This window comes from Sinohyriopsis cumingii, chromosome 18 (assembly GCF_028554795.1).
Source record: "Sinohyriopsis cumingii isolate HCF-2022 chromosome 18, ASM2855479v2, whole genome shotgun sequence".
Classification (NCBI taxonomy): domain Eukaryota; kingdom Metazoa; phylum Mollusca; class Bivalvia; order Unionida; family Unionidae; genus Sinohyriopsis; species Sinohyriopsis cumingii.
Window position 1 is genome coordinate 81,318,572 of NC_142978.1, and position 26,312 is coordinate 81,344,883.

The window sequence follows — 26,312 nt, forward strand, 5'->3', positions numbered from 1 at the left end:
GCCTTAAAACGTTAGTTGATACCCCTATGCAAATTAAAGCTGCAGTTCGCGTGTCAACCATTAACAAACTGAAATAAGTATAGTGTTCTCTGCGACATCGAAAATACCATGTCAGAAAATGGTCACTTCAGATTCCAGCCAAGATTCTAAAATATATTCAGATTCTTTAGAAATTTCATACTTTTTCGAGAACTTTGAAAAAAAAAACCTCATTTAGTATTGCGGGCAAATAGGCCACATCTTTCTGGTCAAATGTTGTAACTGACTTAATACATTACTGTTGTTATTTTTAAAAAAAAAACTGTATGAGCCTGCAGTATACAATTCTTAAGGCCTGGTGATCAGAAGACACTCTTTGACTTTGTATAGATTGTTGAGAACGAGATCTATATTGATTGTTTGGTGTGGTTTCATTTTCGGGCTCGTTTGTAACATTTAATCGCCGTTTCTAAATTGTAATGTTCCATTCAATGACATTATTTAAAGAAAATTCAACAATGAACACCACAAAATTAAAATAAAGCTTAAAGCTTGTCATGTTTAACCTGTATGGTGGAAATTTTCGCAATATTTTAGAAATATAGTTTTAAATATTAAACGCAAAACAATTAAGAGACACTCCATCGTCCGGAAAATGCAGATTTTATAGTTTTAATATCATTAAACATGTAGTGATCATTCACTAAGGGAAATACGGTAGTCTAGTTTCATGGATTCAAACATATAAAATGTTTGGACCTGAGCACCGTGTACATGACTTTCCTAATTATGATTTTTACGTATTTTGATTTTCCTAGGTGATAAAACAACAATATTAATGTTTCTCATTAAAAATGAAACTTAATGGCATGGAGATTGGTCGTCCATCGACATTTGTTACGAAAATATGCTTGTTACTCTTATGAAAATTACGGTATAAAACGAGTTTGAACTATTCAATGTTTATTAAGAAAGACAACATCTGAAATAGTAGACCTGTCTAAGATAGAACAAGGGCGATTGGAGGAGGCACAGTTGGAAACAGAAGCTGATTCATGAAAAAAGTATGGTTAGATCAAACAAATACCTTCATTTGTGCACATCCTTTGTGTAAGTAAAAACTCTTTGAACTACTTTGAACTAATCCCATTATGTGCAGGACAAAGCAGAGCTTCTAACGTTGGCATTGCCTTCTAATCTTTTCATGGTTGCGGAACACACACACACACACACACACACACACACACACACACACACACACACACATATACATACATACATACATACATACATACATACATACATACATATATACGTATATTGTTCCGTGTTTAGGCTCGAATAAACAATAACACAAGAAAGAGTGAAAACAACAAGCTTTATTTCCCTGGAAAATGTCTGTAAAAATGAAAATATATGAACTTACGGTTTTAAAGAATCAATCCAAAAATAATCCAGGAATAATCCACGAATATTCTACTGATTTCAAATTCGAGTCCCGACGAAGAATCCAAGATGGAAGACGATGACGTATGCTGTAACCAGTATTGTTGAAGTCTACGGTTCCTTATAGAAACAAGGAGTATCACTCCGGGAAAAAAGAATTAATCCTTTTGAATCCAAGTAATTTGAAATAACTCCAAACGACACAACACCTTCCAGCATAAAGGAAAAAGCCCAGCTGTGCTTACTTCTCTGATACGATGATTTAAAAGTTGAATTTTACGCCTCGGATAAGAGTCACGTGGTCATGTTTATATCACGTACTCTTAACATGACCCTGACGAAAACCAATTATTTTACTCTAAGAAATAAAATAAAAAAAATTGTTTACATCTTAAACCACTCTGTCCCATCATGACCTCGACAACAACAAATCATTTCAAAATAAAAATAGAACTTATTTATATATTGTTTTTCTAGTAACTGCATTTGCATATTTTTATCTCTCTCTCTCTCTCTCTCTCTCCTGTTTCTCAAACTGTAACTTTATTTGTTCTTTTTGTAATAACATATGTTCTTTTTCTTTTTCCAATTGCAACTCCATTTGCATTTGTTTTTCTCTTTCTTCTTTCTGAAGTTCCAGCTTCCTCAACTCCAATTCTATCTTGTATTTTAATTTTAATTCCTTCACTTTTTTTGTCAGAGTCTGATACAGCTTTACTGATCGAAACCAAAGCACTTTTATCCAAAACATTCTTTTCTACCAAGTACTGAACCAAAATATTTCTTATTTCCTGTTTCGTTAAGGAAGCCTTTACCTCACAAAGATCGCTTTTTCTGGCAAGTTGAATCAATTCATCTTTTTGAAAAGATTTAATTGTTCCTGGGTAGGATTTGAAAGAACGATTTCCATTTTTGATGACATTTTAGAAAAAGGTTGCTGATTTCACTAAAAAAATTCAAAAACATGGGGAATTCAAATTTCAGAAACAAAATTCTCTGAAATATTATATCCAAAATTCCAAATTATCCTTAGGACAAGCTCCCCAATTATTATGTTACGTGTTTAGGCTCTAATAAACAGTAACACAAGAAAGAGTTAAAATAACAAGCTTTGAAAATATAATAATTTATTTCCCTGGAAAATTTCTGCAAAAATGAAAAAAATATGAACTTACGGTTTTATAGAATCAAATTCAAAAATAATCCAAGAATAATCCACTAATAACATTTTAGAAGTCCTAATAACTAAATGTTCTACTGATTTCAAGTTCGCGTCCCGCCGAAGAATCCGAGATGGAAGACGATGACGTATGCTGTAACCTGTAGTGTTGAAGTCTACAGTTTCTTGCAGAAACAAGAAATATCACTCCGGTTTATGAATAAAATTGTATAAGAGCTGTCTTTGTTCAAGAATCTCAAATGAGCACACGCATTTTCCAGGAAAAAAGAATTAATCCTTTTGAATCCAAGTAATTTGAAATAACTTCGAACGACACAACACATTCCAGCGTAAAGGAAAAAGCCCATCTATGCTAACTTCTCTAATACGATGGTTCAAAAGTTGAATTTTACGCCCCGGATAAGGGTCACTTGGTCATGTTTATATCACGTACGGTCAACATGACCCTGACGAAAGCCAATCATTTTACTCTAAGAAATAAAATTAAAAAAATTGTTTACATCTTAAACCACTCAGTCCCATCATGACCTCGACAACAGCCAATCATTTTAAAATAAAAATAGAACTTATTTACGTGGTTGCTACTAATTTTGAATCATGGTCAGAATCTAGGTCAACACCTGGTGTTTACTAAAACGAACAGTCAAGCTCAGACTATTTTCTAAAAATGTATTAAGTTCCTAACAAACAGAACTATTTTGACATATAATGAAATTGAAAAAAATATTTTAAAACTTACAAACAATTGAATCAGATATAATTAAATACAATATGCATAACAATATCTCTCTCTCTCTCTCTCTCTCTCTCTCTCTCTCTCTCTCTCTCTCTCTCTCTCTCTCTCTCTCTCTCTATATATATATATATATATATATATATATATATAGATAGATAGATAGATAGATAGAGAGAGAGAGAGAGAGAGAGAGAGAGAGAGAGAGAGCACTTTGCCTATATAAATGGTTCCAAGGGACGCAGCTAGCTATCGAAGCATGTTTAAAAGCTTTTACTTCTGTTAGTCAAGCATTCGCACTGTTATAATAGTCACATGGGTATGTGTGTGCGCGCGCCTCTGTGTGTGTGTGTGTGTGTGTGTGTGTGGATGAACAAAACAGTTGCCGAGCTAAACTACGTAGAAGTTAGTAACGTGTGCCCTCTTCCCATATTTTCACAACGAAAGAGAATGCTTGTTTGCATGGAACCCACCCAAATATGTTTTTCCTAGTGTTCATCATAAAAATTAACACAGTTTCAATAGGCATATTCCTTTTCATTTAAGTATACAACCTATCCATTTCAACATTTATTAAAAGTATACAACCTAGCCATTACAACGTTCATTAAAATTATACAACCTAGCCATTACAACTTTTATTAAAAGTATACAAACTGGCCATTACAACTTTCATTAAAAGTACCCAACCTATCCATTACAACGTTTATTAAAAGTATACAACCTAGCCATTACAACTTTTATTAAAAGTATACAACCTAGCCACTCCAACGTTTATTAAAAGTATACAACCTAGGCATTTCAACGTTTATTAAAAGCTTACAACCTAGCTATTACAACGTTTATTAAAAGTATACAACCTAGCCGTTACATCGTTTATTAAAAATATTCATCCTAGCCTTTAAGAAGTTTATTAAAAGTATACAACCTAGCCATTACAACGTTTATTAAAAGTATACAACCTAGCCGTTACAACGTTTATTAAAAGTATACAACCTAGCCGTTACAACGTTTATTAAGAGTATAAAACTTAGCCGTTACATCATTAAAAGTATTCAATCTAGCGTTTAAAAGGTTTACTAAAAGTATGCAAACTATCCTTTAGAAAGTGTGTTAATAACCATTGTCTTAAAAAGCATACAACGCACCCTTCAGGACATTATTTTAAAATTCATCTACCTTCATGGTGTCTAAATATATTTTTTAGAAGCTAAGGAGAGAAGGGATATTTGAGTCAAGACTTATCTTTACTAATCTCTGTGGTAACGGAAATTTACGATCTCTGCTTTTTCCAGCTGTTTCAAGTATTTTTGAAGTCGTCAAATTACTGATGTGTGGGCGCGCTGTGTTATGTCATTCTTCGATGTAGGAAAATTCCATAAATATTATTCTACTTAAATAAATTACTTCGCCCTGACATAGTTTTCTTTGTCATTATTCGTCATGATGCCCCCAGTATCGACCATAATGTTTAAAGATCTCACATAAATGCCCGTTTATCGTCCTGCAACGTTTTCTATATGCTATTTACAATCATGCATGGTTATTTTGATGTATTTCACTGTAGGGGTCTGTGTTACGAGTAAAATATGTTGAGTATCAAGGTAGTTCGCGAAAAAGTTTATATTTTACAGAATACAGTATTTGTAACGTCGAACTTCAGAAACTCAATGAACAGAAAACAAATTATTAGGATCTCCCAGACGGGGTTTAGTGAGACTGCCTGTTGATTTGAATTTACCATTCTTGCGTTTTGACTAAATAAATAGAACCATACCGAAGTGCTGCAAACTGTTTTGAAATGTACAGTAATTTTTTTTTTCCATTTTAATTGTCATTATAATCTAAAATCAATTTTTGTTTTTTGTTTTAGTGTAATAGCCTTTCTGGATGCGGATTTACATAATTTGTCTCGATTAAAAATGCATTATGCTTGGTTGCTTTGTGTAAATTTAATACATTTCTGTTGCCCGGGTTTTGAGAATAAAGTAGTTTGAGATTGTTCATTTTTAGTAATAATAGCCATAATGAACAATAAGATCAGAATCATATTTATAAAATTGAATTGCCTTCTTAAAATTATGTTCAATTTTGTATTTGGGTCAACTTCTGTTCAGCAGTTGTGAGAAAAAAACGTTAATATATTTGTTCTATTGTTGGCGATACTGCTTTTCAATTTGATTTTCCAAAATGAGCTGCTATATTTGATGGCGAATTGGAGATCTTTTGCACAAACTTAAAATATCTTGAGGTCACTATGATTTATGTCAGATTTGTTCATATTCATATATCGGTATAACTCCGCCATTGCCAGTCCCAAGCCCGGATGTAAAAGGAGGAGGGTTGGGCGTGGGGCTAGCAACCCGGCCCTGTAAAATCCAACTTGCTACAAAAACGGTAGCAGAAGAAAAACCAGAAACTGAATGCCTGAGGAAGGGTCTTCTTCTGGAAGGCTTACGATGCTGATTGTTGAAGCCATAAAGCAGACCACCCTTCTATCAAACAGGAGTATTAACATAGCAACATGGAACGTTCGGACAATGTATGAGGCAGGAAAAACAGCACAGGTAGCAGCAGATATGAGGAACTACAACCTATCACTACTGAGCATTAGCGAGACAAGATGGACTCAATCTGGACAAAGAAGACTGATGACAGGGGAGATGCTACTGTATTCAGGACATGAGAAAGATGACGCGCTGGGGCTCATGCTGTCGAAGCAAGCATTTAATGCAATGATAGGATGGGAATCACACGGGTCCAGAATTCTCAAGGCAACGTCTAGGACCAACAAGGAGAGAATAAAGATCAACGTCATACTGTGCTACGCTCCAACAAATGGAAAAGATAAGGACCAGTTTTACAACAGACAACAGAGCATATAAGAGAAATTCCCAGACAAAGACACCAACACCCTCATGGGTGATTTCAATACCAAAGCTAGACCAGACAACACAGGGTATGAACAGGCCATGGGGATCCAAGGACTGGGGAGATGAACATGAATGGAGAGAGATTCTCAGACTTTTATGCACTGAACAACCTGGTCATCGGGGTACCATCTTCAACCCCAAAAGAGAATCAACAAGAACACATGGATATCACCAAACCATGTGACAGAAAATCAGATTGACTACATCTGCATAGCCAAGAAGTTCAGAAGATCCCTGTAAGATGTGAGGGTGAAGAGGGGAGCGGATGTGGCATCTGAGCACCACTTGGTTGTCGCAAGGCTGAAACTTAAACTGAAGAAGAACTGGATGGACACAAAAGAGAAGAAAACAAAGTAGAACATCAGCCTGTTGAAAGATGCAAAAACTAAAAACGAATACAGACTGCCGCTTAACAACAAGTACCAAGTGCTACAACATATTTTCGAAGATAAAGAAGACAATGCGAACAAACAGATGTCAGAAAGCTAAGGAGGCAGTAAAATCATCATGCCAGAAGTACTAGGCCCCATGAAGCACCAGCAGAAAGAAGGGATTTCAGTCGAAAAAATTGCGCAAAATCCAGGAGCGGAAACAGAAGAGAGAAGAAGTAAATAGCAGTAGCACAAAAACTACAAACGTAAAGGTACAATAAGAATACACTGAAGCCCTCAGAGAAGTGAAAAGAAGCATCAAGATAGACAGGAGAAACTATGTTGAAAAACTGGCAGCAGAGGCAGAAGAAGCGACCGGATGTGAAAATAGCAAGAAGCTGTATTCTATCGCCAAGAAGCTGTCCGGCAAGTACAGCAAAAGAGAGAGAACAGCAAAGGACAAGCAGGAAAAGACCATAGCAAGTACAGAACACCAAATGAATATATGATCAGAACATTTTGAAGAACTGCATAACAGGCCGGCACCACTAAATCCCCCAGAAATCGACATAGCCAACGCAGATCTACTCATAAGCTGTGACAATTCCACCAGAAACGAGAACAGGAAAACCATCACCCAGATGAAGAACGGCAAGGCTAGACCTGATCACCTCCGAGCAGAAGAAGTCCTTGGAGCAGACCTAAAGGCTTCAATGGAAATGCTGTACCCCTCTTTGAGAAGATCTGAGAGGAAGAAGAAATACCGACTAACTGGAAGGAGGGATACCTCTTCAAGATCCCCAAGAAACGCGACCGCAGAAATTGCTCTTACTGCAATTGAATCACACTCCTGTCAGTACCAGGGAAAGTCTTCAACCAGGTCTTCTTGGAGAGGATGAAGGAGGCAGTCGACCCACAGTTACGAGACGAGGACGTGGGCTTCCGGCAGAACAGATCGTGTACGGACGAAATAGCTACTCTTCGCATCATAGTCGAGCAATCGTTGGAGTGGAATTCTTCGCTCTTCATCAACTTTTTCGATTATGAGAAGGCATTCGACAGCGTACACAGAGAGACACTCTGGAAACTTCTTCGCCACTACGGCATCACAACCAATATGGTGAACTTGAGCAAGAACGCTTACAACGGAATGTCCTGCAGAGTCATTCATGCCGGACAACACACATACAGCTTGGTTGTGTGGACTGACATGAGACAAGGCTGCTTGCTGTCACCGTTTCTCTTCCTTCTCGCCATCGACAGGATTATGTAGACGTCCACCAAAGGACGAAGAAATGGGATCCAGTGGATATTGTGGAGTCAACTTGAGGACTTGCACTTTGCCGATGACCTAGCGCTCTTGTCTCACAGTCAGCAGCAAATGCAGAACAAAACCGACGTACTGGCAGCCACATCAACACAAGGTGGCCTTAACATCCACAAAGACAAGACCAAGATCTTCATGATCAATTATATCATTAACAACCCAGTCACGCTGCATGGAAGTCCCCTGGAAGAGGTGGAGTCCTTCACGTACCTGGGCAGCATTATCAATCAGCAGGATGGCACAGAGGCAGACGTCCAGGCAATGATCGGAAAGGTGAGGGCAACTTTCATACAACTCAAGAATATATTGAGCTCCAAAGAAATTTCCTTGACTACCAAGATCAGACTGTTCAACTCCAACGTGAAGTCATTTCTGTTGTATGGAGCAGAGACCTGGAGAACCACCAAGTCGACCGTAAAGATAGTTCAGACCTTCATCAACAGCTGCCTAAGAAGAATTGTCTAGATCCGCTGGCCAGACACCATCAGCAAAGACAACCTGTGGCAGAGAACCTCTCAGCTTCCGGTAGAAGACGAGATCAAGAAGAGAAGTTGGGGATGGATAGGACACACCCTACGTAAACCGCCAACAAACATTACCAGACAGGCTTTGAGGTGGAATCCTCAAGGCAAGCGGAGAAGAAGCGACCAAGAAACACCTGACGACGTGACCTTGAGGCGGACATCACTAAACTGGGTCACACCTGGAGTCAGCTCGAGGAGATGGCACAAGACAGAAGTCTCTGGCGATCTTTTGTGGGTGGCCTATACTCCGGCAGGGTTGATGGGCATAACAGACTGATATATCAGTATCGAGTGTTTGATTTATGTCACAGTTTTGAAATCTCTATGACAGGATGCTTTAGTTCTGTTTTGGTCAAATTGTTTGTTTTCGAGACAACTTCATTTAAATGTTTAGTTTTTTTATATCACTGCCATATTTGATGGAAAACATACAATACTTTTATAGACTATGGCAGGTCCGCATGATAAAATTGTTTCAGCCACAGTTTCAAGTTGCGTTTATGAGAGGAGACTGATTAATCCATGTTTCTGAAAAATAGTATCACATTCTGTTCAGCAGTGTTTTGTTGTTATTTTAATGGAAAAATCTTTCACAAGGTTTTCTGCTCTTTGTAATAGCAACCATATTTGTAGACTGGTTGACAACATTTGTAAATATCAAAAGGTTTTTCAGGCCGAGTGCTTATTCTCAAAAAATGATTAATTTCTGTTAATTTTTTATGGGTTTTTCTATTTTAATAATATCTGCATATTTTATGATATGTCTGAATCTGTACAGACTTTAAGGTCATCTATGCCATAACGTTTTCAATAAAATGTGGTCAAATTATATAGTGATTTTTGTAAAGACGCTGATTAAATGATTATTCTTCTTCTATTTTCACCAATGACAGCCGCATTTCGCACAAATATGAAAGGCGTTTATGTCAGTGCTTTATTAAATTACATTTGGTAAGATTTTATTTAGCGGTTTATGAGAAGAAGTTGCTTAAAGGTTTTTCATTGTATTAACGACGGCCTTATTTTGATGTCAAATTGGCTCCATTTGAATAAATAAAAGTAGTTTGTCTGCAATTCAGGTAGACTTTTTGGGGAGAAGATGAAAATTGTAATTGTTGACTCACGCCGGACAACGCACTTGGGATGCACTCACTTTGACTTACAGCTAGGTGAACTAAAAATAGCCCTTTCGTAGATAGAGAAATCGTGTGCATTTTTATTACTATTGTTGAATTCATTACATTGTTTAAAAATGAAAATTGCATTTATATATTCGGGCACTAAATAGAGTTGTCAGTATAAATGTTCCCTGCAATGAAGAATAATCCATAAAATACTGCAGTATTTACATGAGAAATAAGTCTCCAATGTGCCTATCAGCCATATAGTAATAAAAAAGAAATTTTCCAAACGCTGAAATGACTCAGTGGTACTGAATAATGAACTGATTTATTTGTCTTTCAAGGCAATACATTTTCAAGCATTTCCCTCAGCCGAACATTCATAAATGCATCACAAATTTAAATTATATGGGTACTCGAAACTCTCAAGAAAGGCCACAGGTTAAATTTACCATTTACCTCATACATTGGAAGCATATCTAATTATGTGAACATTTAATAGATAAATAAGAAAAGTATTCTAATGACGATGCGCGTGCCATAAACTCTACAGTTCCTCCGTAATTACATGACAAGAATACAACGCATCTGAAAACGAACTGCATTGTGGGAAGCCACCTTGGCAAGACACACTCAGATAGTGTCAAAATGGTGTTCGCAAACTGAACGTCAGCATGTTCTTGTTTTGTATTTACATGGTATTTGTTTTGTAATCAAAAGATTAGGCGCCGTACGCGGTCATCTTCTTATATATAATTGATTAATTAAGTATATGCGTAAAAGAGTTCTCAAAATAAGTTCTCTTCACAATTTGATATGTACGGTAACGAAGTTTCGATCTGCTCTATCAAGCTTCTAAAAGCATCAAATGAGTTTTTAAATTGAAAACACATAAACCTAACAAAATTAAGCACTGTCTTTTACCACTGTAAAAGGTGGAATAATTAGTTAATATTCTGATGACCTTAATGCAAACTCCAGCCTAACATTTTCTGCTAGAAGAATTTCTTCTTTAATTACACTATATCTTTGCGTAATAATGCGACCTACCGTAACTATTGGTTACAGTCTCAATGAGAAAACGTTTTTAATTTCCCATCGTTCATGGATAATTTTTCAAAGCAAGCTCATACATTAAATGCAAGTTTTCTCCATAAGTGTCACAACTATGTCAGAGTCTTATAAGAAAATAATCAAATTCATTTGATCTGAATTGTATTTATTATGGCATGAAATCATGTGAGTAAATTTATTTTTGTGGGCATACATATTTCTTGTAGTTATCAGAAAAATTACTTTGCAAGATGTGGGGGTGGTATGTTATTGTCAAACTAAAGCCCATTTATCGTTTGATCATTATATATGTAATTTGTAGCAAGGAAGAAATCATCAAAATTAGAACTTAATATATATATATAAAATTCTTTTAGCACGCACAAGACTGTGAAAGATACAACAGAAAAAAAACATATGGTAGGGAATGTTAAGATGATATTTGTATTGATGTTTTCATAGCAGATGAGGCAATACGAATTCCCCGTTTTTGGAGTGATCGATGCTTACGTACTATTTTCAAAGAATACTTCACATTCTTTTAAGAATCTTGTAAAAAGAAAGATACATTCGTCAGTTATTAGAGTGTGTAAACAGGTGCCTTAATGTATAATATTATACTTAATTTGCGTGACATCTCAACGTACAATGAGGTATTACTTACCTAATCGAGCAAGTAATACACAAACGGGAGTTGTCAAACTTGTTCAAAATTATAGACGAAACCATAAAACTCGGTGATGTATGGATGTTTTCTACAACGAATCCTAATCATTTAATTTCTACTGAGTTCTTACCATTGTCAAAAGGGGATGCTTTCCGCATTTTACATTTTTAGAAGATTTCGCAGTATTTGTCTCAAAATTAAAAATGTTCACAAAGGAAGAGCAAGCGAAAAGGTATATATATATATATATATATATATATATATATATATATATATATATATATATATATATATATATATATATATATATATATATATATATACTGTATTGATATGATTGGCTAATTTACGAGAAACACTACCAAATTTTCCCACTTCACGCGAGAATATATATATATATATATATAAAATTTTGGATAAACCTGATGTGTATCGAGTATTGTGGACAGCAAACACTAATGTGGTAAACTACATGAGTAGTAAATAGGGGCAAACACAAAATCTACTTACATGCAAGAGCAACTTGTATACAAAAAGAGGCCATATTTATCTCAGGCAAGGGTCAATAGACATTTCTTTGTTATTGCTTATTACAAGAACATATAACCAGCGTATCAGGCTTTCTACGAAAACTTAGGTTTCAAACATTTTCTACAGACGAATAACTATATTGCCCTAGCAGGATAGTAGTGTGTAACCATGTTCTAACCATACCGTTTCTGTAGTTACTACCCTATATTAATCTTTGATCAATATTTATATCTCGTCCCGAAAAGATGTCACATATTGACTCCATTTGCTGATCAAGATGTCAAATGAATTGACAGCTGTTTTCTTCTGGCCTATCAAACATTTTTTTTTTAGCCAATTGTTGTTTTTTCAGCCATCTGCACTGCAAAACCCATTTTTCCTTTTTGTGTTCACTCTTAAACTATGCTCTAGTGGAGGGGCTCAGAAGGATATTACTGATTCACCTACTGTTTCTAATGGCAACAGGGAAGCGGATATGCACTTTTTTGGAGTACATATAAGAAAATATTTTACGAGAGAAATGAAACCACTGTATAGATATGATTGGCTAATTTACGAGAGACACTACCAAATATTCCCACTTCAGGCGAGAAATATTCCGTTGCGAACGCCCATTTTCTTTAATGTATTTCGTTCCTAGAGATTAAAAGAGCCACTAGTGTTTGATAAATTGACGTCATCAATTTATTCTGGTAATAAAATATTAGCTTTTGAACGGGTGTTTGTTTAATTACACTTTTTGAACAAAATTATAAAGCATTTTATATTTTTTTCGATGCACATGACTATAAGGTAGCCGGTAGCTGTAATTTCTATTCACTGCCTTAAATCTTTATGTGAAATAAATAAGGACAGAGAGAAGCTAGAAAAATCATATGGTATTCAAACACTAGTAATACTGAAAATGAAAGAAAGAATAAAAAGAAATACCATTATATGAAAATTAAATTTAATACTTGTTCATATTGATCTGTCATTTGAGTGCAACTGTTGCTGAAAAATTTAAATCCTCATGAAAGAACATGTTTAGTCCAATAGAACAACGAGCCTATAAAAATGTCAGAACTATTGAAGCGTTATTAATAATGAAAGACTATTCACTAATTACCAGAGAAAATGTCGGAAAATAAAAACGTTCAGCTGAAACGTCAAAAGGCTGAAAGAACGCAGATGAACACTGTGGAACTCTGTTATTTTCTGCTGATGTCAATTTCACTTAGAAGCAGCGTTCATTATATATAGTAATTCAGCAGTATTTATGAGTATGTAGTGTGTCTAAACAAAGTACATACAGTATTAATTTTATTTTATTCTTCCTATTATTCTGAAAATGAAGAGTCATATTTTCAAACCAGATTGAAATGTCGTTTGTATTTGAAAAACTTGCTTCAAGATTGTTTGAGGCGCTTGATTTTTCATTTCACTAATTTCGTTCACTATTTTACTGTTTTTATTTCTAGCACATTTTTCAAATGTAGTATGATTTTATTTTTAAAATATTGTCAAATGTCGCTTGCGCTGAAACAATTTTCTTAATGCTTGATAGATAAGTAAAATATGTTAGATAACCTTTGCATTGAAAACGTTGTCTTCACGCTGAAATATCAGCTGCTGGAGATAAGCGGACACCTGCAAGACGCTATTTGATCAACAACAAATGGACGAACAATAATTGCGAATCAGTTAACCTCGTTTTAAAGCAGATTGTTGATTGGAAATGAAAGCTTTTAACAGATATTGTATTTTTGTGAAATTACATGATGGACGGACAGTTTAAATACTTTAAAAAATGCATTACTATGGACTGGTGAATGCCAACGGAAAGTCGGATAGTTTAACAAAATAAACTAAGTCGGAATGGGTGACACAAACTAATCTGCAAAGACTGTACAAAAATGCAGAAGATTCATTATGAAAGACAGGAAGTACATGGCATCATGGCTCACACTGAAGCAAAGGTCTGTCCATTTTTTCTGCCTATACCGCCCTCCTACATGTAGAAAAAACAAGCTGACTGAATCTCTCTTTTTGGAGCAGTTTCCGAATCTCCTGGACTATGGAAATTCGATAGGTGGCAATCTGATTATTTTTGGAGATTTCAACTTTCACTTTGACTGTCCCGGAAACCTAAACACATCAAAACTCCTAGATTCCATTAATGTTTGTAACCTCAAACAGTCAGTTAACCAACCCACCCATAAACATGGTCACATTTTAGACTGGATTCTTCATAGACCTGATGATAACATTCTACGGTTCTCCCTGGTATCCCATGAACTTGCATCAGATCACCTCTGCATTATATGCTGTCTTGACGTATCAGTCCCTAACCATCCACCTTTATCTGCTACTAAGAGAAACCCCCCTATGATAAATAGAACCAAACTAATGCATGACATCCAAGCAAACCTAAGAAGTTGCTTACCTTCTACAGCAGAACAACTCGATAACTGCCTGCATTCATTGCTTGACAAACATGCTCCAGCTACCAAGTGCAGAGTATCAATTCAAACGTGTTCTCCGTGGTATAGCAGTGTTAGAGACCAGCGTCGTACTGCTAAAAAAGACCGCTGTAAAGCTGAGGTTTTGGCTTTCCACCAGACTCACCATTCATAAACAAATCTATGAAGCGCTAAGAAGAATGTCACAAATATAGTCCATGCAGCGAACTCAGCCCACTACACTACTAAGATCATGTAAAGTTTCAGCTGCAAAGAGCTCTTCGAGATTACTAACAAGCTAATGTCAAGGCACAAATCTACACCACTTCCAACTACCTTCTCTCCAGTCGACCTTCTGGGCATGTTTGCAGATTTCTTCCGTGACAAAGTACAAACCATTAGAGATAAGCTTGACACCACAATTTCAATCGACTCGTTGTCACAATACAGTTGGGATACAGAATTTGAGCGGCAACTATTAGCAGCATTTGAACCAGTCTCGATGGATTTCGTACGTACAATTCTGATGAAGAGTGCACCAAAGTCATGTGAACTTGATCCAATTCCAACATCACTGCTGCTTGAGTGCTTAGATCCAGTATTGCCTTCACTAACTGATGTTATTAACACCTCTCTCTCATCCGGGGAATTCCCATCATTTTTCAAAACTGCAATTATAAAGCCCCTGCTGAAGAAACCAACCATAACGATTTAAAGAACTACCGCCTAGTTTCTGATCTACCATTCATATAAAAAAAATCTTAGAAAAGGTTGTTCTATCTCAGCTTGTATCTCATCTGAATTCAAACAGTATTATTAGCAATGTACATTCTGCATATCGCCCTTGCAACAGTACTGAATCTACTCTTCTAAAAGTAGTTAATGACATGTCTCTGCTTTGGATAGCGGAAAGATTACAGACCTCACCATACTTGATTTGTCTGCAGCATTTGACACAATAGACCATGATATATTACTTCACCGTCTCCACCATGTATTTGGCATTCATGATACAGCCTTACTGTGGTTCAAGTCCTACTTGGTCATCAGGACACAAATTGTGTCTGCAAATGGAATACACTCCAATCTAGTTGATCTATTTTGTGGTGTTCCACAGGGGTATGTTCTTGGACCTGTTGTCTTCATTCTATACACTCAGCCGCTCTCAAGTGTCATAGATCATCATCCAGTGTCTCGCCAATTGTACGTTGATGACACGCAAATATACAAATCTAGCCCACCAACTGAAGTTGATACTACCATCCAAGGTGTAGAGAGGTGCATTTGAGATGTGAAATCATGGATGATATGTAACAAGCAGCAGATGAATGATGATAAAACTGAGGCCATTCTGATTACAGCACAAAGACATTCTCATTCACATCCTTTACCTCAAACAATAAATATCAGCAACACCAACATTAAATTCACACAATCAGTACGAAACCTAGGTGTTACTCTGGATAGTACTCTCACATTGCTCCAACATGTCATGAACATATGCAAGGCTGCATATCTTGAGCTGAGACGCATCAGCTCCATTCGCAAATATCTTTCAGTTGATGCCACTAAAACACTTATGTGTTCATTAGTACTGTCAAGACTGGACTATTGTAACTCAATTCTGTCTGGTTCATCTCAATATCTGCTCCAGAAACTTCAAAAGGTTCAAAACACAGCTGCGCGGATCATACTTAGGAGGACCACGATCAGGACATACCTCCCCGCTGATCTGTACCCTACACTGGCTATCCTTTTGATCCAGAATCAAACACAAAATTTGTTCTCTGTGCTACGTTTCATTGACGGACGGACTCTAGTCCAACATACCTATCCGACCTCACCCATGTGTACACACCAGCAAGATACTTACACTCCTCTTCTGACAATCGTATACTCATTATTCCCACTATGAAAACAAAGTCATATGGACAGCGTTCTTTTGCATGCCAGGGCCCAGCAACATGGAATGAATTGCCCACTAAACTTAGACACAAAGACACAGTGATACCATTCAAGAGTGCTCTCAAAACTCACTTATTTCGACTGCAAGAACAAACTTAAGGACCTATTAATGTTTCCTACCTTAAATATTCTCAGCATGTTTTTTATGTTTCCTAATTTCATGGTGTTTGTTTTTGTAATCATATCATTATATATGTTTTTTTATCTTATAGGTGTTGTCTAATGTTGTAAAGCGCTTAGACCTTCTAACGATTAGGCACTATACAAAGTCCTCGTTATTATTATCATTATTATCAATAGGTGACAGACAGAAACGGTGGCACTGACGACACACGGAAACAAGCAAGTGCAAAGAAAACGGGTGGTGGTGGAATAAAACGGACAGTGATAAACAAACAACTTAAGCGAAACATAGTCTGTTAACATTTAAACACATACGTTATTGAATTGTAATATCATTAAATTGGCATATTTCAAACAACGTATTTCTTGTCACGTGATTATTTATGTGATGCAGTGTATAAACATGTATATACTAGTAATCTGTCTGAATCAGCATGCACCCACAATAATTAGTTGTGCAAATATTGAATTTGTTACATTCAATTTAAAGTTCGTTTGCAGTAATAATCAAAAGTTAAGCAAAGCGAAGAAGAAAAAAAAATCAACTCACAACTAATATCTCATAATGTTTCTATTATTTGTAACATTCTCGTGTAACACTGGAGAACGGAAATCTGGAAATCCTGTTTAATACAGACAAACGTCTACGCATCCTACAAGTCAAGCTTACCAAACAGCTAGACCACACTAGTAGCAGTGATCCCCAGTGTAGTAATTAACATTTTTGTAACATATGTGCCTTCTTTTAATTGGAATATATTATAAACACAATCGCCACGAATCTACCGTTTGACTAAGGTATATCTTAATATATTGGTATGTCCCAAAGAACGCATTTATTGTAACTACTCAATTTCGCGTGCAAACAATATTAGTTGTGATGTCAACATGTGCACGTAATCAGAAAAGAAAAAAAAATATATATCTTACGAGAATCATTCAGGCATTTTATTATATTGATATTATTATATATTTGGATAACTTATGTCAGTATGTATGGCGAATGCTCAGATTATTATTCTTTTTAACCGTTCCTATAAAACACAGTTAAGGTGGCCATTCGCATAACGTTATGGTATTTTCATGGCCAGTTGTAGGTGATTGTGGTAAATTGTGATGCCCAAAAATTAGTTATTGCATTGTCTTTCACTTTATTCGCCATCGTTATACTTTGGTGGCGTTGGCCTCCTTCGGTCTCCAAAGACTATACGCTCTAAGTGATAGATCTTGACAGGCCTTTTACTTGTGCTCATAGAAGGCGGTATTATTGTTTTAGTGTTATGTTGTTGTTAAATAGAATTAAGGTGGTGTGCGTACAATAGTACATTTACCACTAGTTTATGCCTGCACCACAGCCTGATAATTTGTTCTTAGGGAAAGGAAATAGAGCCTCATCCCCCAAGCGTGCGTGTGCACACAGTGCACTGCTAACTTTAGCCTCAGCAGTGGGTCCTTTATTGGACTCATAAAGGTCTGACTGAAGAGCTGCTCATGAGAGGGAATAGACCCACGCACTCATGATCCTAAAAAAGTTCTGTTAACCAATCACTGTGGTGTCAACCAATGCAGTTTGTAACCTTAAGTGGTGTTCCTCAAGGATCTATATTAGGGCCTCTTCTTTTTCTGGTATTTATCAATGACTTAGCCTTGTATCCAGCGCACGCTAGCACAGATCTTTTCGCTGACGATTCGATATTGCATTTATCTGATAAATCTCTAGACTAAATTAAAAATAAACTTCAAATCGACCTCAACAATATATCAGTTTGGTGTCATCAAAACAAAATGCATATTAACATATCTAAAACGAAATGTATGACAATTGGAACAAGGCAGCGTCTATCTACTAACATGGATTTACTTCTAACTCAAAATGGCTTAGACGTATCTATTGTCAAAAATCAAAAACTTCTTGGCATCTACATTGATCAACACCTCAGCTGGAATGCGAATATCTATCACTTATGTGCAATGGTAGTCAAAAGAATAACTCTATTAAAATTGCTTTCGAAATTTCTACCTCCACAATCACTTGAAATTTATTTTTCGGGTTATATACTACCACTGATAGATTACGACTGTACCATATGGGGAAACACATCAAATTATAATCTGTCCAGAATTGATAGACTCCAGAAAACGGCAGCCCGAATAATACTGAAACTTCCTGTTATGGCTCCCTCAAATGTTTTGTTTTCACGTCTGAAATGGCTACCTATACAAAAATGTATTCTTTATTTTAAAGGAATCATGACATACGAGTCTTCCCAGGGTCTTTCTCCAGATTATATCTCTAACATACTGTATCAGCACCTACTTAATGGAATTCCTTACCAATGAGGATACGTAATTCAACTTCCCTTGCTTCTTTCAAAATATCATTAAAGAAATTCCTTCTAGACCAGCTGGAATGACATATTAAAAGCTCTGAATAGAAAACTTTATAATCATATCCATAATTGATATATATTTGTATATTTCCCAGTATAGTCACACATAGTCATTCATGTCAAATATGTACGAATGAGTGTGCGACGATACAGAGTTATGTGTATGGTCTTCTATATTTTTTTTTAAATTTTTAATTTTTTTTTTATTAAAAAAATTGAAGACCACATGGCAGATGGGTCAGCCATGACCAAATGTGTTATCCTCGTTAAAGATAGTTTATTATTATTATTATTATTATTATTATTATTAACGTCAGTCTTGATTGGTCGGCGACAATAACGTCACACTGGGACACCTAATTTAGGCGGGTGGAAATCGTTCCACATCTCCGCACATGTGTACGATCGTCCAGGAGTGGAAAGAAGAGAAACGATCCAGCAAGATGGCCATCCGCAGAGGAATAACTGAACAACCATCCCGTACTTAATCAAAATTTACTCCAGTTATTCTATGGACCCTAACATAATCAATAATGCGTAAGACACCTGTGCAACTGAGTCAAATCTAAATAAGTCATGTAATTTTCCTATCTCCTAACTATTCCAATAACACTAGTACATAGTGTACATAATAAAATTCCGTAACAATTTATTTAACTAATAGTCTAAGCGACAAATAAAAAGTATAGTCACTGTTAGGTAATTTGGTTTAAATTTTGATGCAGGCGACCGAAAAGATCAAGTCAATTTTTTGTGGTTTGATCGAATTGGAAAACCAAGCCAAAATGGTTCCCTTAAATAAGGCAATTTGGAGCCCTTAAAAGGGTTGTTTTTTGTTATGGCTGGAAAGTGCCACGTCTGTCCGCTGCATTCTTGCATTTTTCCGCACTGTGTGTCTCTTGTCCTTTAACTTCCGGGAATGCATAGCTATGTATGGAGGACAGGTATTCTGCAGCTTCCACCAGTTGCCAGAGAGGATATTTGGTATAGGAGCGGTGGTAGAATTGTGAGAGTATCCTGGCCTCGTAAAACCATTGTGCAGGTCTTGGTTGTAGGTTTCCAAAGATCGTTAGGCAATATATTTCACAGCGTTGATAAAATGTCCTGCTTTCATAACATCTTCTAACGCTTGTGTTAGTCCCATTTCTTTGTACTTTTGATTTCGGGGTCGGTTTCTTCTTCTTCCTCTCCCGCTTATATCTCTTCCTCTTCACTCTCAACATTTGCGGTTTCTAATTCTTCTTGACTGTCCAAGTTGGCTGCAACTGTGTCCGCTGTTTCGCACGTGGTTTCCTGCCCTGGTGAAATTGCCTGTTTTACAGCAGTTGTGTGTGCTACTATACTCGCAGATGTTTCCTGTAGTTGTTGCATTACAGCTATGATATCAGTTAGGGCCCCTTGTCGATCAACTACTTTTTCCGGAGTAGTTTCTTTGGTAGACGCTATCGGCTGCTGGTCGCTAATTGTTTGTTGGGTCGTGCTTGGTGGGCTGCATACTTGCTGGGTCTGCAATGATTGCTCCCTCTGCTGTTGCATTTTTCTTCCACCGCGGCGACTCCTGGTGTTCTTGGCTGCGTCGGCTTATATTGGTTATTCACTGGGGCGAAAACACGGTGTAAGCAGGTATTTGATTTGTGCTCATACATGTCGCAGTATTGTTTCAAACATTCAAGTGACCGTCCTTTGGGTGTGCATAGTTTTATTCTTTTGCATTCTTTAATTTGGGTATTTATGGAGGTTACATCATACAATTAAGTAGCTACCAATATGCTAACTTTGACGGAAAAAAACGTCACGAATTAAATACCCACGAAAGTGCTTATTTTCAAAAACTACGAAAAGTGACCCAAGTGAAAGAAAAATGATACAACAGTAATTTAGGACAATGACCTCTTGAAATGTAAAAACATATAACACTTTAGACTTTGTCTTTTGTTTTTGTTCATAACAGAACGGTCGTATTCAAATGTATTCTTTTAAAGTGACATCTTCAATGTAATATTTTAACGATTCTGAGTTTACCAGAATTGAGCTTGCTTATTTTTGTGTGTGTTATTTTATGCATTCAAATGTGAATTAGATGGCCTTGGCAAGTTTGCGGTCTAGTTTGATAACAGACGGCGCACCCTAACCTTCGATAGTCGCTTCGTTTTGGTTCGCAATCAATAGTTACATGTCCCTTATTTATTCATCATTTTCAGACATGATTGTGAATGTGACGGGAATTTTCATCGTTTATTCCTTTCTTTAATATTGGATTTATTGCGGAATTTACATTAAACAACTTCTACGTTTGGTCGTAAAGTATAAAACTGACAATCGAATAGAAAAAGTCCTACAGGTTCAGTCAATGACGATTGGTGGCACGTGGAAAACTATTTTAAATTCTTTTGGAACCTACTTGTTATTGGTATTTAATTTGTTTTATGCATTTGCTATGACACATCCTTGTTGACCTCATAAATAATAAATGTTTAGTACAGACATATACTTTAAGAATCCTTCATTACGATGGAAGAACTAGAAGACGTAAAAGAAGCGCAAGAAGATGAAGCCGAAGAAAAGAGCAAGAAAGCAAGACGAATAAGTAAAGAGAAAGAAGCGCAAGAAGAAAAAGCCGAAGAAAAGAGCAAGAAAGCAAGACGAATAAAAAATAAAAAAGAGACAGATGCGCAAGAAGAGAAAGCCAAAGAAAAGAGCAAGAAAGAAAGGCTAATAAGAAAACAGAAAGAAGCACACGAAGAAATAGCCGAAAAAAGAGCAAGAAAGCAAGACGAATAAAGAAAGAGAAAGAAGCACAAGAAGAAGCCGAAAAAAAGAGCAAGAAACCAAGACGAATAAGAAAAGAGAAAGAAGCTCAGAAGATGAAGCGGAAGAAAAGAGCAATGAAACAAGACGAATAAGAAAATAAAAAGAAAAAAGCACAAGAAGAGAAAGCCAAAAAAAGAGTAAGAAAGCAAGACGAATAAAAAAATTAAACGAAAAGCAAGAAGAGGAAGCCTAAGAAAAGAGCAAGAAAGAAAGACGAATATAAAGAGACATAAGCGCAAGAAGAGGAAGCCAATGAAAAGGGCAAGACAACAAGACGAATAAGAAAAGAGAAAGAAGAAGAAGAAGAAGCCGAAGAAAAGAGCAAGAAAGCAAGGCGAATATGAAACGAGAAAGAAACGCAAGAAGAGGAAGCCGAGGAAAGGAGCAAGAAAGCAAGACGAATAGGAAAAAAGAAAGAAGCACAAGAAGAAGAAGGCGCGAAAAGGGCAAGAAAGCAAGACGAATAAGAGTAGAGAAAGAAGCACAAGCAGAGGAAGCAGAAGAAAAGAGCAAGAAAGCGAGACGAATAAGAAACGAGAAAGAAGAGCAAGAAGCGGAAGCCAAAGAAAAGAGCAAGAAAACAAGACGAATAAGATGAATGAAAGAAGCGCAAGACGAAGTTAAAGAAAAGAACAAGAAAGCAGGACGAATAAGAAAAGAGAAAGACGCACATGAAGAGGAAGCCGAAGAAAAGAGCAAGAAAGCAAGACGAAAAAGAAAGAAGAAAGACCGCAAGAAAAAAAGACGAATAAGGAAAGCGAAAGAAGCGCAAGAAGAGGAAGCGGAAGAAAAAGAGCAAGAAAGCAAGACGAAAAAGAAAGAAAACGCGCAAGAAGAGAAAGCCGAAGAAAAGAGCAAGAAAGCAAGACAAATAAGAAATGAGATAGAATCGCAAGAAAAAGAAGCCGAAGAAAAGAGCAAGAAAGCAAGACGAATAAGGAAAGCGAAAGAAGCGCAAGAAGAGGAAGCCGAAGGAAAAAGCAATAAAGCAAGACGAATAAGAAAAGATAAAGAAGGGCAAGAAGAAGAAGACACGATTCAATTAAGTTGAACTGTGAAAATATACCAAATGTAAGAGGATATATATATATATATATATATATATATATATATATATATATATATATATATATATATATATATATATATATATATATATATATATATATATATATATATATATATATATATATCTCCCTAATGGGAGTAGTGTATAGTTCCAGAGGTGATATCGCTGCATTGGCGATACCTCTTGTATATTCACGGTCACATAGATATTTCAATATCTAAGTACGAAATATACAATAAAGAGCCAGAGGTACCATATACTACATATACAATAAAGAGTCAGAGGTGCCATATACTATCGTTTGACAGGTAAATATCAGACATAATAACAAGAGTGATTGTCCTTATATGGCTTCTCATAAATTGTGCGCTATGAAATAGCCACTGAACATTTTTTTTTGGGGGGGGGGGGAGAGAAGCTAATATGAACATATTTTTCGGTATAAAATGTGTTTTTTTTTTTTAGCAAGATACTGATCTTTTAACTATTTAAACTATTATCTATATGCATTTGCTAAAAACTATGCTTAAGTTTAAACGTTTTCTTGTTCTTTTGTGTTTTGTTTTTATGTGTTTGTTGCTTTTTTATACCAGAGAATATACTCTGCGTAAAGAAAAGATAACAATGATCTATAGCGGAAATTGTATTTAAATAGCCACTGGAAATAAAATATTATAATTTATTATCACTCTGAACTATCTAGCATGTAAATATAATTAATTGGAGAAAAAGAAGTAATATATGTTTATTATTATCGCAAACATTTCAGTGAATTAAAACCCTCTGAAGACCAACAGTCCTTGGGACTAAATTAAAATGTCGGGGATTATGGATTTTCAGAATGAGACATGATCGACTGAAACAACTGTTATCGATCGAAAATATCAACTTTTGAAACTTTTTGTGTACCGTTGACCTTATATCTGTAAACTTAAAGAACGTTCTTCGTGACTTTTCATCCACGTGTTCGTGCGTGATTTAGTTCTGAATATTGATTGACCTTTCTCTACCTATAGAGTGCAAATGATCTTATAAAAGAAACCAGCAAAGAATTATAAATAATATGCACTGATATTGTGGAAGCACTAGTTTGTGTTCGTTAGTATTAATTTGCACCTGGATATGTTTTCATGCTAAGTTTTATTTTTGCTTTGCGTCCTCTTGTGGTTTTTACGACCATTTTCCAATCTCATAACAATTAGGCTTTATATTTCCTTGGTTGATATTAGTATACGGTTTAATACAAGAGACCTAACATTCAGAGTATGTTGGTGTCCGTTTGCAAATTTAAAAAAAAATAAGAGAACTAATTTCGTTTCGAGTCAGTAAGAGAACGTCAGGGCAAAAATAATTCGGTTTCAAGGGTGTTTGGTTTACTTAGGTTCTGTGTTGTGAGGCTTCCTTGTATTTGATCATTAAAAGTAAAGGTCATCGTCAGCATAACAACGTTAAGGCAAACAGATGATACTGTGCTGACACATCTATGTGGAGTAATCAATTGGAAAACGTATTTTAAAGATATGCAGTTATTCAACTTCATAAATGCTGTTACTTAATCGGGTAGAGAACATGCATGGCAAAAAATAAGATAAATAATCGATGAGATATCTATGAAGGCGATATTTTAGGGGAAACAAAAGACAAAGTCTATTTGCTTAAAGTGACATCAAATATAACACACTTCGGTTGTTTGATTTTGGATAAAGTTTAAGGGCATACAGGAGAAGCCAAGTCCTCTGTGTGTGTGTGTGTGTGTGTGTGTGATTAGGATTTTTAACGTAGCTTTTAACAATTTTTCAGTCTAATCGCTATGATGTCTGCAGTGTGGCAGTTTATAGTGATGTTTAGCACTGGGGTCATCATGCCGCAGGCACGTAGCATGATGTCCCACCCAGTCACATTATCCTGAAATCAGGCCAATCAGTCCTAACACTAACCTCTTAACGTTTAGCGCCAAGCGAGGTAGGTGTTAGTACTATTTTTGTAAGTCTTTGGTATGACTCAGCCGGTGTTCGAACCCACGACCTTCCGCTTCCGAGGCGGACTCTCTAACCACTAGGCCACCGTAGCGGTCGCAAAGTCCTTTGTAAATATTACACTGTTATAATAATCAATTGCCTCATAAACTCGCTTATATGCAGAGTCTTGTTGTTTATTTTACTGATATTACTAACAAACTGCACAGACCCAGATCTGTCGGTACATAATGTGCCGGCAGAGCTAGGTCTGTGCAGTTCGCAGTAATACTCTTTTTATAAGCTAGTATATACGGTAAAATGTATTTTATTCGTGTACAGTTAACTGAGAGTGTTCCGGGTTATAATAGAATATCGGCTGGCTTTAGAAGAAACATTTTGCTATGTGATAAGATCGTTGGTTCATAAATCAACCTATCATTCATCCTGTGGAAAGTCTGGATTCTTATCTAAGCTGTGATGTTGGAGAATTGGAGGGGGTAAAAAAAAGGACATGCACACATACATAAATGAACAGACTTGCAGGTTTAAACGAAATATTTTTCTGTCTGGAGTTTGCCCCACGGATCAAACTAAGAAATATGTTTATTTGCTCATTGATCTTTACGGAAATAGTTTAGTGGTAATAAAGTACACGCGCTGTGATATAAAAATAATTTGGTAAGCCACTCATTGGAAACACCAATATATACATTTTAAATGTTGCATTATTTCATTAACTCCGTTGGAAATTATAATTCAATTTGCTGTTTTATTTTGGCTTTATTGTCCCCAGAATCATATAGTATCCTGGAGAGCCTTGGGTTAACCCTTTGAAAAAGGTGTAATGCTTTTTGAGGAAAAGATGGCAATGATTACGACACACTAATACAAATAGGTTATTTAGCACCAAATCAATTTGCGTAATGTGACTTGCTCGAGGGCACATCACGGTAGTCGAGGCGTACTTATCCAATTCGGTTTCAACTCTGGCATGTTATTCAATGCCCAACGGTGACTCCTGCTTCCATTGGTCGTCTTTCAAGACAAGCAAGATGGCGCTCGGGCCTATTTTACACCCCAGAAAGAATTTAAAAAATTGGCAAACCAATGCCAGTAAAAAAAAGATGTAAATACAGATTTAAGAAACAATATCATATCGAAGACCATGGCCAGTTTCTATTCCATATTCAGTAACATTTAATTACTAAAATCTCTCATAACCTCTACGGCAAACGACAAAAGCTTGAAGGTCAAACTCGAGATCTAATATCATACTACAGATTGGTTATATAGTGTGTTACCCTTCATCACATTCACAACTATATTTGTCAATGTTATATAAATTGGGCATAGGTGAATTTTGATTTCTAACTGAAATTACGCTAATCCAGATATTTGGGTCAAGCTCCTGTAACCGACCTAAATTGTCAGGTTCTAATAACGACAGAATTCACATTTGAATGCAGAATAGCCAACATAAATACGCAAGGAACAAAATGTAACTTGCAATACAAATTTAGAACAGTAGTTTAAAATTCTTATCCTACACAAACCCCAACAAAGGAAATGTCTAAGCTGAAATATTAGCTTCAATTTTCGTATCAATGCAGTTATTTAAAGTATTTTAAAGTATTTTTAAAAATTCTTACAGACACTATTTAAACCTTTCAACGAAAAATGTGCAAACGTT

At 36.1% G+C, this 26,312-nt stretch overlaps 2 protein-coding genes across 2 annotated transcripts; both read left to right on the forward strand.

Moving 5' to 3' along the window:
* The first annotated feature begins 5,761 nt into the window (after positions 1–5,761).
* On the forward strand, positions 5,762–6,223 carry LOC149777152 (protein CFDP2-like). The gene has a single exon (XM_089941379.1). The coding sequence runs from the start codon at positions 5,762–5,764 to the stop codon at positions 6,221–6,223; it is 462 nt and encodes a 153-aa protein (XP_089797505.1).
* A 15,468-nt stretch (positions 6,224–21,691) lies between these two features.
* On the forward strand, positions 21,692–22,646 carry LOC149777153 (uncharacterized). Its single transcript, XM_089941381.1, has one exon. The coding sequence runs from the start codon at positions 22,194–22,196 to the stop codon at positions 22,644–22,646; it is 453 nt and encodes a 150-aa protein (XP_089797507.1). The 5' UTR covers positions 21,692–22,193.
* The last annotated feature ends 3,666 nt before the right edge of the window (positions 22,647–26,312 follow it).